At 41.2% G+C, this 11,505-nt stretch overlaps 1 protein-coding gene across 2 annotated transcripts; it reads left to right on the forward strand.

Annotated features, from left to right (window-relative positions):
* The first annotated feature begins 3,461 nt into the window (after positions 1-3,461).
* Positions 3,462-10,803, forward strand: LOC123978059 (ribosomal protein S6 kinase delta-1-like). 2 transcript variants are annotated; one of them, XM_046061175.1, is made up of 5 exons: positions 3,462-4,048; positions 4,175-4,555; positions 5,655-5,737; positions 7,417-7,512; positions 9,018-10,803. In XM_046061175.1, exons 3-5 carry the CDS (start codon positions 5,702-5,704, stop codon positions 9,117-9,119), a joined length of 234 nt encoding a protein of 77 aa, XP_045917131.1. In that variant the 5' UTR covers positions 3,462-4,048; positions 4,175-4,555; positions 5,655-5,701; the 3' UTR covers positions 9,120-10,803. The 2 variants fall into 2 exon arrangements, with proteins under 2 accessions (XP_045917131.1, XP_045917130.1); XM_046061174.1 differs by lacking the exons at positions 3,462-4,048; positions 4,175-4,555 and having other exon boundaries at positions 5,277-5,737.
* The last annotated feature ends 702 nt before the right edge of the window (positions 10,804-11,505 follow it).

Below are 11,505 nucleotides of genomic sequence, written 5' to 3' on the forward strand. Positions count from 1 at the left end.
CAAACAAAGCCCAGCAGTTGGACTACATACAGACAGCTTCCGTTTTAGCTTGTTTGTAACAATTCGCTATCAGCCAAGTCACTATTTACTCCCAAAGGTTTAATAGCACTTACTTAAAATACCAAGCGTAGTTGTCGCCTAATCGAGTAATCTCCATCACAACCTCTCTGATCTGCTCGCTGACTTTGCTCCATGTGTTAATGTAGAGGAGGTCAGCCCCTGAGAACAGCGGAGAGGCTGCAGCGTGGTAATAAATTACCCTAGAACAATGGTTTTTAATTCTTTGTTGCTAAATTTACTTGCCCAATCTGGTACTTATTGTTGAGCCCAATACACTTTATTTCTCTGATTTCTCTTGTGCACTCATTCTACACTTATGAATTAGGAGCCTTGTTTTGTCTGTTTGGATGTCAGGATGTTTATGTGGGGTCAACTCTATGCAGGCATGCAGGGCCTCATTCACAGCCAGACATGAATAAACAATCAAAGCGTGAACAAACCAATCTTGAAACAGATGAACACTGCTTTTTCTTGATTCAGAGATCAACAGAAATCCATATGCAGGGTGCTCTTTCCATTCTGTTCTTTTATGGTTAAAGGAACCACATCTAAAGGATCCATACTTACAGTAATCATCGTGACAGTGTTATTTAACATTTTAATTAACACGCAGAGTGGTTAATATCTGGAGGAGATTGAGAAATGTTTTTTTACCTTTGCAGTTAGTTTTGAGAAGCTGGATCTTGTTGTAGTTCTCTCACTGTCCTGTAGAGTGTGGTGTTGTGCAACAGTGAGCAAGTAGTGCAGTAACCTCTGTGTTACCTCCAGCACTCTTGTAGCAGCTCCGGCATGCTGTTTACAAGCTGCCTAAAACAAACTGCTGCTAGACTACAGCACCATGTCCCTACTTAGCACTTCTGTGTGTGTGTGTGTGTGTGTGTGTGTGTGTGTGTGTTAGGGGTGTTTATATGTGTATGTGTGCACATACATTTGATATCTATAGACGTAAGCTGTTGCATTAAACATATGCCTTGGCTCTAGGGTTGTTGGATAGATTGTGTGTGATGTGTTTAATTACATCTTTCTTAAATATGCAGGATGAATAACAGGTAGCTGAAAACACAGGACGCACTCTGAGACGTACACAATGACCCTCGCACCCATTCACTCTCCCACGCAAATATATTCTCTCACTCTCTCTCACACACACACACACACACACACACACACACACACAAGCACAAGCCAGGAAGGTCACTTCAGATTTAAATCCTCCTTGTGACTAGAACATACAGTATGCCACTGTTGTAATAAATCTGAAAGCAACAAATGCTCGATCTAATATCCAAAGTGTGTATTTTTATTCCCTTTAGCAACAGCTTGTTTAAAAGCCTTCTAATGGAAATCGGAGCGCATAAAGGCATATAGTGGCCAGCGGTAGATGACCTAAAGACACAGCAGTAAAGCTCAGCAGGAGGTGCTTTATGCATAATGTAGCTTAAAGTCTAAGTGCCAAGCCGAGACATGTTTGCCACTTGAGTCATTGTGTAATTAATGTAGTAATTCTCTTGTTAATATAAGTAGTGAGAGATGCTTGTCTAAGAGCATGGATGGTAGGTTTGAAAGGTTAAATATAATGCTGAACAGTCTTGTCTATTTAATAATTTGGCATTCAAATTTAATAATAAACAAAGGTAATTATGACTAAATATACACTTGTACAGATATTACAGCACTATTAAGCCAATTCTGGATCAGTCAAGTAAAGTAAAATTTTAGCACTTCAACCAATGTTTATTTTCACCATGAAATAATTGAATGTTTTTTGTGTTGTGCTGTCCTCAAATGTCATATTTTGTCTGACCAGCAGTCAAAAAACTCGAAGGTATTCACTTTAAAATTAAAAGAAAATTAAACAGAGAAAATTAAACAAATATTCGGACCTGAGAAGCTTTAAGCAGCTTTTGGTTTCTCCACTTGACAAATGATGTAAATGATTAATTGACTTTCAAAATTGCCATTTAATGCCACTATGAATATGCTTTTCAGGCCTGTAAAATGTAGATGTAGTTTGGAATACAAATACAACTATTACCAATGTTGGTAACACAGTGTCTGTTCCTGATGAAAGTAGCAGGAGGAGGCAATAAAAAATATATTATATTTATTTAATATATTATTAAATATATTTTTTGTAAAAGTAGCACATCATCTACTGTAGCTCCTGCTCTTTGAATCACATTTGGGTGGTGTTTTTATTCAGCTCACACAAATAATAATGTTAATGTTGGGTTTAAAATTGAACTGACCTGAGACCAGGTGTGAAAGGTCTTGCTAGTCAAACGACTGTTGATCCCATGTGGATCAATGGATGTAATACACGTTAGCAGCCAGCAGGGTGTGTGTTATGCTGTTGCTGAGCGATAGTAACGCTTCCACATCCAAAACTCAAAGGCTGGCAACTTTTTCTCTTTCTCTTGTGTGTCTCTTATGTCCACCTTTCTTTGATTTTGTAGATTCATGTATACACATATTACAAAGTAATGTCTCTCACCTATTTTGCTTGCTTGTATTTATTGCAAACCCCTATGTTTTGTACATGCATGTATCTGTAGATGTATGTGCTTGTGAACACGCACAGTGTAACGCAGAGGTTAGTGTGTGTGTGTGTGTGTGTGTGTGTGTGTGTGTGTGTGTGTGTCCTGCCCTTGTTATGTATTGCTGTTTATCCGGACAGGGTCAGCTCTAGCGATGGCTTCATTCCTGATGACAGATTTATGACTGTTTGCCAGAAAGCTAGCAGGGAGCCTGCTGTGACCGTATGTGCGCCTGTGTGTGTGTGTGTGTGTGTGTCTGTTTAAGAAGGAAACATGTTTTTAAAACGCACACATTCACACCCAAAAAAACACGGGAGTGAACTCGGAAAATACAGTGGCAGGGTATTAATCTATTTATTCTGCACTTCTGCTTATTTACTTTCTCACCATTTTGTCATTACTGATAAACATCAGATGGCTAATGTTTTGTTCTCTAATGAGGGAAAAAAACAAGCTGTTAAGCGGCAGTGTGACGCAACGTAATTTGAGCAGAAATGGAAATTGTTTATTGTTCTGTTGAGGGGGAAGCAAGGCCAAAACCAATTGTCTTTAACGTTTAAGAAAAGGGAAATTCAATATTCTTCCCCTCTGAGGTAACAAGTCAGTTACCGAGGACTCCATCATCGTGCCCGCTGTCGGCTTTCACTCTTTGTTTGTGTTCTTTTACCTGCTCAGCCACAGCACGAGGTAATGGAAGATAAAGTTTAGTTCCCCTTTTGACATGGCACTGTCATGTCATTGTTTAAAAAAAAAAAATTAAGTAAGACATTGTGCCCTGAAAGTCCTTTTACTTTATTATTTATACTAATTAATATTGTAGTAGTAGTCTTTTTTTATGCTGTCCTCATAGTAAAGCTGACTTATAGGTTTGTTTTGGAATATATTACTTAATTGTTTTAATCAACAATTCAACAGAGCCTCCCCAGCCTATAAGAAATGCACACACAAACACATGCACACACAGAGTCTTGGAACACGATACACCAATCCCTCCTTACTTCCTACCTGCTTACATTTTACTTCCTCTTTCAACAATGACTGTCGGTTAAGTTTTTAGGGAAGTCGGTCTAAGAGGAGAAGAGAGAAAGTTCCTTATGGCCCCCAGGAGAGAGGAGATGGATTGTGATTAAGATACAAAGCAGGAGGGAACTGCATTATTGAGGGGAAAGGGAAGAAGAAGAGGCCACGAGGTGAACACGCTGTATTGTGGTGCATCTGAACTCCTCGGTATCCTTTTGTTTTCTTAGAATTCTCATAATTCATTTGAAAGTGTTTCATGTGCTGTTCAAGAAAAGAAAGTGCCAGGTTAGTGGAGGTATGGACACATTTGGAAAATGTACACATCACACAGTGCAATTTGAATGACCCATGGCCTGTGGATGCAGTTAATTCTCCCTTCCCGTCCTCTTTCTCTTTATCTCCCTTTCTCCGTGCCTCGCTCTGACAGAGCGGTAAGTGTAGCCAGCTCCACTGTACTCTCCCTGCAGCTCCTTAGACATTAATCCATTGTGATGACATCGACCTTGCTCTGAGACGTGTGTGTGTGTGTGTGTGTGTGTGTGTGTGTGTGTGTCCAGTATTTCCCCTCCAGCTCATAACTACGCAGGTATCACTAGTCCATTCAATGACGATCTTCTCTCCTTGGCTGTCAAAACAGCAGTCCTGGGGAGCCCTGAAGACTGGTTGCTCAGTTGGCTGTGTGGGTGTGTTTAAGCTTGTATGTGTATATGTATGTGTGTGAGAAACGTGCAAGTCGCATTATAGCCCTCTCTAACCTTTGCTGTAAGAGAGACACACAGGCCTGTGGAGTCCCCTGAAGCCTCCAGGAGATGAGGGGTCTTTGTCTCTTATGCTCCCCCAGCTGAGGAGCCTGGTCTCTGGGCACACACAGACGTGACCCTGGGTCCCAGCCCTCTGGAGAGAGCAGAGGGAAGCTGAGCGGCACAAGAGGCCATCTGGTACCCAGTGAAGCTAGCACACACACACACACTCTTTCCCACACATATTCACTTTTGACTTAAGCAAACACACTTGGTTTCTGTGTCTAACTTCAACACACACCGTGGAGCCCCAACAGCCTTCCATCAAGTGGCTATCAGGCTGGTTGTGGGTCAGAGTCTCGCACAACGTGGCCAGGAGCTAGACCTTAGGTGGAGAACTAGATTTAAAGTGGACAGACTTCCTGTGAAATGTTCATCTTCAGCGGGTTTTGTGGTCTTTACATGTGTGTAGAAGCAAGTGTTGGGGTATTGAACATTAACACCGGACCAAAGATGGAGAATTTTGGAAAAGGAAGAGAGCCTTATATTAGTTTCAGTTGTCAAGCCAAAAAACAGTCACGGACTGTCAGCAGTTTCTGTGGTAAGGCTGCAACAATTTGTCCATTTGATGATTAAGTTTAAGGAGTTAATGGACAAAACAAGATGTTTAATGAAATTACTTTAGGCATTAGTAAATTATAATTATTAATTTGCCACAATTTCCTGACATTGCTAATAAAAATAATTGTTAGTTACAGCCCTGGTTTTGTGCAGGTTGTTTTCAGGAGCTAAAAATAGTGCAGGGAGTTAAAGAAAACTGAACCAAAAATGTTATGCTATTTGTTCTCAGCTGTTCCTGCTTTACATTTCTTGGTGTGTGTGTGTGTGTGTGTGTGTGTGTGTGTGTTTGAGGTCAGGTCATGCAGATGGTGTGAAGTTGCAGCAGACGGTTCCCTCAATTTAACTGCTTTTTTATTATGCAAATCACCCTTTTATGAGACACGCACTTGTTTGTCTGTGTCTGTGGAAGACTGGGTCCATGTTCTTTTGCTCATTTTGAATTGATCGTATTAATTTAATGAAACATTAAGTAACCCAAGATGCCTAAAGTAAGATAGCTCAAAATGATGTATTCTTATAAGTGGTCTTCTGAGCTTAAGATCAGTAAATTATTTAATTATACACATTGATTATTTACTTATTTTACCATTAGTGTGTTGTTCTTCCCTAATACAGAAGTTGCTTGTTAATTTATTGATTAATTCCGTGTCCTCCCTCTCTTTTGCTCTTGTTTCAGAGGTGGGGGGTATCAGTGAGGAGACGGCAGCATGTGATTGGTGGAGTATGGGTGCCATCCTGTTTGAGCTTCTGACAGGCATGGTGAGTTGAAAAGTACCAAAAAAATCTTTTATCTTTGTTTGCTAAGGTGTTGTGGGATGTCTGTAGGTGTCTTGGCTTTCAACTCTCTCACACTCTTTATGGCCGTGCCAGGTTGTGTGTGTGATTCTGTGCGCGTGTCTGCATGTGTTTGAGTAGGGGGAGTTTGTTGTTTTGGTGTGTGTGTGTGTGTGTGTGTGTGTGTGTGTGTGTCTATGTGTGCGAGGGATGCGTCTTGGCTGCTGTCTCGTACTCTGGTTCTCGGGGAGTGCCAGGGGTGTCGGTGTGACTTTCTCCCCCAGCCCAGCTCCATCTGCTGGGCCAGGGGGTCAGCTCTCCCCGGGCTTCTTTACTGGCTCCTGAAGCAGCGCTGGGCTTTGAGCGCGCCGATCCGAGGTTGGCGTGGAAGGTGAGGACCAGGGCAGCTCTCAGGGTGCTGGAACTCGGCTGGTCCAGGATCAGACCTTATCTGAGGGACAATCTTTTAAGACGGACTTGGGAGGAAGGGGGGGTATCTCGGAGCTTTTTGTTTGGAAGACAACAGATACATATTTAGCTTTTATACATGTACACATGCTAATTATAAGTTGCTGCTCTCTTGAAGGACAAATACAGACACCCAGTGCAGGTGCAGAGCGGCCCTTCAATTTTTCATTGTCTATTAAATTTGAATAAATTCTAACTGATTGCCAGTGGGCATATTTTCATATCGGCTATCAGTGGTTCCCATCTATGGCCCAAACATGAGTCTGGGTGTTAGGTTAGTGCTATTATGTTGAACAATACATACCCACTTACCTGAGGAGGGGGGTAGGGAGTCACACAGATGTCTCCTTTGATGATTATGTGTGGGTACAGTCCTGGCAAGGATACACACACACAGGCACACATAGTGTCTCTTGATCCTTGCAGGATAAGATCTTGCCTGGAGCAGTCTTGACTGCAGCTAGGAACCCAGCCAGAACTCCTGCAGCACGCATCAGCATAGAGAGAGAGCGAGAGAGGCAACCGACCTAACTGATGGAGGTGGGGGGGACGCAGGGTCCCCTAACACAAAACACACAAACAGTTCATGTCTTTCTCTTGTTGCACACGTTCTCTTCTAGCATTTTCAATTTGTAGTTGTAGGTGCACTGAAAGATGTGCTGTTGCAACACACAGTGATTACGGTCATTATTGTCAATTATTTTAACAATGGGGCTGCATTCTGTGGTTGGAAAAGCACTTGCAGGTCTTGTGTTCCCTTACTTCAGATTATGTTTAGTTCAGTTTTCTGTTGGTGCAACAATTCCTTGTAATTGACAGTTTGACCTGGTCAGATTTGACCTCAACAAATAAAAAGTCTTTATATTTACTGCTGCTAAACTGTTGGTCCTTCCGGTAAAGTTGCTCGGTATAAATGATGAATAATGTATAAACGTCATTCTTTCTGTGACACGCAGCAGTTCCAAGAAAGAGCAACAGCAGTGAAATCATTATCTTGTTGTAGTTGGTGTGATCAGTGTTGTTTCAGGTGCTCTGGCTCTTTGGTCTCCTCCTATTTGTCCAGTCCCTGTGCCCTCATATTGACCTAGGCTCTGCGGGTGTCAGTAAATCTGTCCCTTGAGCTCTCAGTCCGTCAGGTTTTCTTTGTTTTGATTGATAGTTATCTATCCTTTTCACCCCTCTGTCCCTCTGTACAGCCCCTGCTGCGGTGCCATCCAGCAGGAATCGGTCGCCACACCGCTCTCAACATCCCTGAGTCTGTTTCAGAGGAGGCCAGATCTCTGCTGGAGCAGGTGAGAGTCCAGTGTGCCACTGGTAACTTTTAATTTCATGCACAGAATTTATTTGAGTCGCCCTCTTAAACTAAAAACTTTACCCCAACTAAAAAGATTTTTTTGTAATTCCGCATAATTTGTTTTTTATAAAACTTTACACACACTTGTAAGTGGAGACTGAAGAAACGTGAACTTGACTAATGCTAAAATAAATTATAGTAGCTCTCGCTCACTGATAGGTTAAATTACTATTGTGTTTACCCATCTTATAAAAATGTGGTGTATGTGTGTCTCTCATTATGTGATATTTAAAATACCCAATTTTTTGGCAAGTCTTTCTCAAGCAGCAATAGTGGTCTGTTTGAAATAAATACAGTACAAGAGCTTGGTTAGCATGACCTGCTACAGTGGCTTAGCAGACACAAAAAAAAGGCTGTCATCCACCAAAACTGTACCTTTGTCTTCAGAGCACATCAGATAAATGAGTGATCTCTGGGGAGTGCAGCAAAGACATAATGGCAGTCCGAAAATGGAAAAGACTCACTGTAACTTAAAATGATTAGGAATGTATGTATTTTTCTGACAGATTATAACAGATAAACACACATCCTACGCATAGTGGACATGTCCTCAATAACAGAGCTTGCACCATGCTAATATCTTAAAGCTAATTGCAAATCCTCAACACTGGTAATCTTTAGATGTATTTTAATATGGTTAGCATGGATTTATTTCTGCTTAATGTGGCACAAATCTGCCATGAATCCAGTGTAGTTGTAGGGTAAAGGAGTGGACATGCAGATGCTGTGATATTACTTCATTATTACTTAAATTTTAAAAGTGTATTTGGAATGCCCAATGACTGGATTTGCTCATTAGTCATTACACTCAGTGTAACCTGTATGCATGTTAATGCAATAATTGCTTTTGAATGAAGTAACCATGAAGGTTTTGGATGTTAGGTCACACTGCAAAGTGTCATTTTAGAGTCCCTGTGGCTCTCTACTGTAAATGTATAGATTTAAGCCTAGTTCACACTACACAATTTTTAGCCCAATTTGCCGACCGGCAGGCTGTGATCAGGGGTAAATCAGCGGCTGATCTGCGGTCAGCAGTCGTTATGTGTGAACAACTCAACGACGCAACAAAACGGCTCCCCGACACATTTCTGACACATCGCCGATATCTGCAAGATATCTAGCATGCCACATATCTGGAAGAGTCGGCTGACTTGACATCCACATCCAGCCAATGAGAGCAGGTAGCTGGCGGAGCAGGCAGCTACTTTTCAGTCACGTAGTGTGAACGCCACAACGAATTCAAGACTCCCGTCATGTTGTGTAGCAAGTTGTGTAGTGTGAACAGCACGGCCATCGTCCGACGTTGAAAGTCGTGTAGTCTGCACGAGCCTTTTGGTCACTGGCTTAAAATGCTGCTTGTTTCTCTTTTTTGATTAGTCATTTTACCTGGTTTCTTGTTGACCTAAAAATGTGTGTCTCTTATGGTCTCTGTCTTCCATGCAGTTGCTCCAGTACAACCCAATGGAGAGGCTGGGGGCAGGTGTGGGAGGTGTGGATGATATCAAATCCCACCCTTTCTTTGCCAGAGTGGAGTGGCCCAAATAGACGTTGCGCATTGTGGGACTGCCGAAACCAGAGTTGCATGCTGGGACACTGGTTGTCCTGAATGAACTCTCTTCAGACTGGACACACAACTAGATATACAGTAAACACAGATAATGCATTTCTGCACACATCTACCATTTTGTTTACAGCCATTAAGTCCCTGTGTACTTTCGTTTTTGTATGGAATTTGCCAAGAAGCAGTGTTACCTTCCTTGTAAATTGCTCATGTCTTTATCTCATAGAAGGTTTACTGTGTAACCTTTTTAGTGCAGGGAACACTTAACAACATGTGTGGTGCAATAATTTATACAGTAAGTGCTGGTACTGAGTGATGATCCACTACAACGTTATTGCTTTCCCACCCCTGATACAGTAGATGTAAGTCAAATGACATGCCTGAGAGTGAGACGTGACATTTTTTGTTTTCACTGCATTCATTAAGTACTGCGTGTTACCCATTCAAACTGACTTAAGTCACCTTTTGTGAAGACACGTGTAATACACTCAGTTTGTTGCCACCTATAAAAGTTATATCATTCCTCATGGAGCATATTGAGATTAGCTGAGAGCGAGACAGGTTGAGGTTTTTTATTTGATGCGGGGGTTGTGTTGCTCTGATCTCTGAACAGATATGATATCATTTCCTACAACATTGTCAAATGTTTTCTTTTGCCAACCCCCTTTTTACTGCCAACCAGCCCACTTACAGTAACAGAGAAGGACACTATGCAAGGTGAATAAACAAAATATGTTGAGGTAGGAGGAGATGGGTTTTTTGTTGTTAAAAATTTAGTCACATTAAGATTGAATTATTTAATAGATTATAGCTTGAAAAAGGGCCAGTCTAACAGACAGCATAAGCCTTCTCCATGCGTGGTCAGTGTGTTTCATTCAAGAAAAAAAGAATAAAGTAGGATGAGGCTTGAACCACACATTTGAAACCAGCCCCTTTTATAGAGTAGTTGTTTTTATGAATATCAGAGGAAACTCTCTTTACTGAACAACACTGCTTTTTCTGCATGTAAGAATATGATTTATGTAATATATTTAATACAATGAATAGGCTATTGAACAATAAATAATGTGTGTGTGTGTGTGTGTGTGTGTGTGTGTGTGTGTGTGTGTGTGTGTGTATATATATATATGTATAATTTTACCTTTTTTAAAAGATGTGCTGACTGAAAGGTAAACCCAGGTCTTTGATTATGTCCAACTTGTCTATTACGTACTGCCTCATCATTCCAATCCTTTTTATTTGGTTGTGTGTGTTTTATTTTTGAGCAACACATCTGCTAACTTGCCACACAGATCTTATTGCTGATTTTATTAAATCTATAATGAATCCATGGATTACACTCTATATATCACTTCTTATATCATCGGATGAGACTTCTGAGAATTATTGGTGCGTATATAAAACACATCTTAAAAGGTTTACACAGATAATCACTCCACTGTACATGCTGCACTGCGGATTAATACATGTTAACTGACAGATACTGTACATTACCAGGTCCAAATTCCACCTATTAATTCTTCTTATCAGACATAAACATCAAAGTGAGATCAGATTTTTTTATTCATCTGGTTTGGTCTCTGTTGAATGCTCACTCTTTTCTGTGCTGTGAGTCTATACTGGTCTGTCAGAGCACTATGGATACCAATAAACATACCTGGATCAGTACATCTACATGCTTCTTTCATAGATTCAATCATTATGTGTAAGGTTCGGGGGGAGGGGGTTGTTCTGAGGCTACAGCCCCTCTTATCAGCAGGACTGATGATACCCCTAGAAAGCCACTGTCACTCCCGCTGAGTGTCACTGTGACGATAATACGAGCCAGCACACAGGCAAGCAAACGCACATTTGGCATGTTAAATCCTAAGCACTCACTGATAACACACGGGTGGGGTTAGGGTATGCCCAGCTTCCAGTTTTAAAAATGAGTTTTTCACCGTGATTAAACAAAGCAATGCAGAAAATGGTTGACTCCCTTAATATTAAACACAAGCCAACTTGGAGTAGAAGTGTATTTTTGGCAATTAAGTCAATATGGTGGCCAATAATAGAAGAATATTTTAGAGAGATTTACAAAAAAAAGTGTAAAAATGACAATTCACTACTTTATGGGGAGAGGGGGCTTATTTGCAGGAGTATTTCTTGGCCCGGGATAGTTTCTAGGCAACCAGCAGAGACTCCAGGAAGTTACTGCTCCTGCAAAGAAGTTGGCCGGCACATAAACAATATATAATGTGAGTTTAGTAAGCTTTAGAGGCGGAAGTAGGCAGATATTGTAACTACTGGACAGAGCCAGGCTAGGTTTTCCCTCCATTTCCAGTGTTAATGCTAAGCTAAGCAAACCAGCTGCTGGCTGTAGCTTCATGT

The sequence above is a fragment of the Micropterus dolomieu genome, linkage group LG10, assembly GCF_021292245.1.
Source record: "Micropterus dolomieu isolate WLL.071019.BEF.003 ecotype Adirondacks linkage group LG10, ASM2129224v1, whole genome shotgun sequence".
In the NCBI taxonomy this organism is placed as follows: Eukaryota; Metazoa; Chordata; class Actinopteri; order Centrarchiformes; family Centrarchidae; genus Micropterus; species Micropterus dolomieu.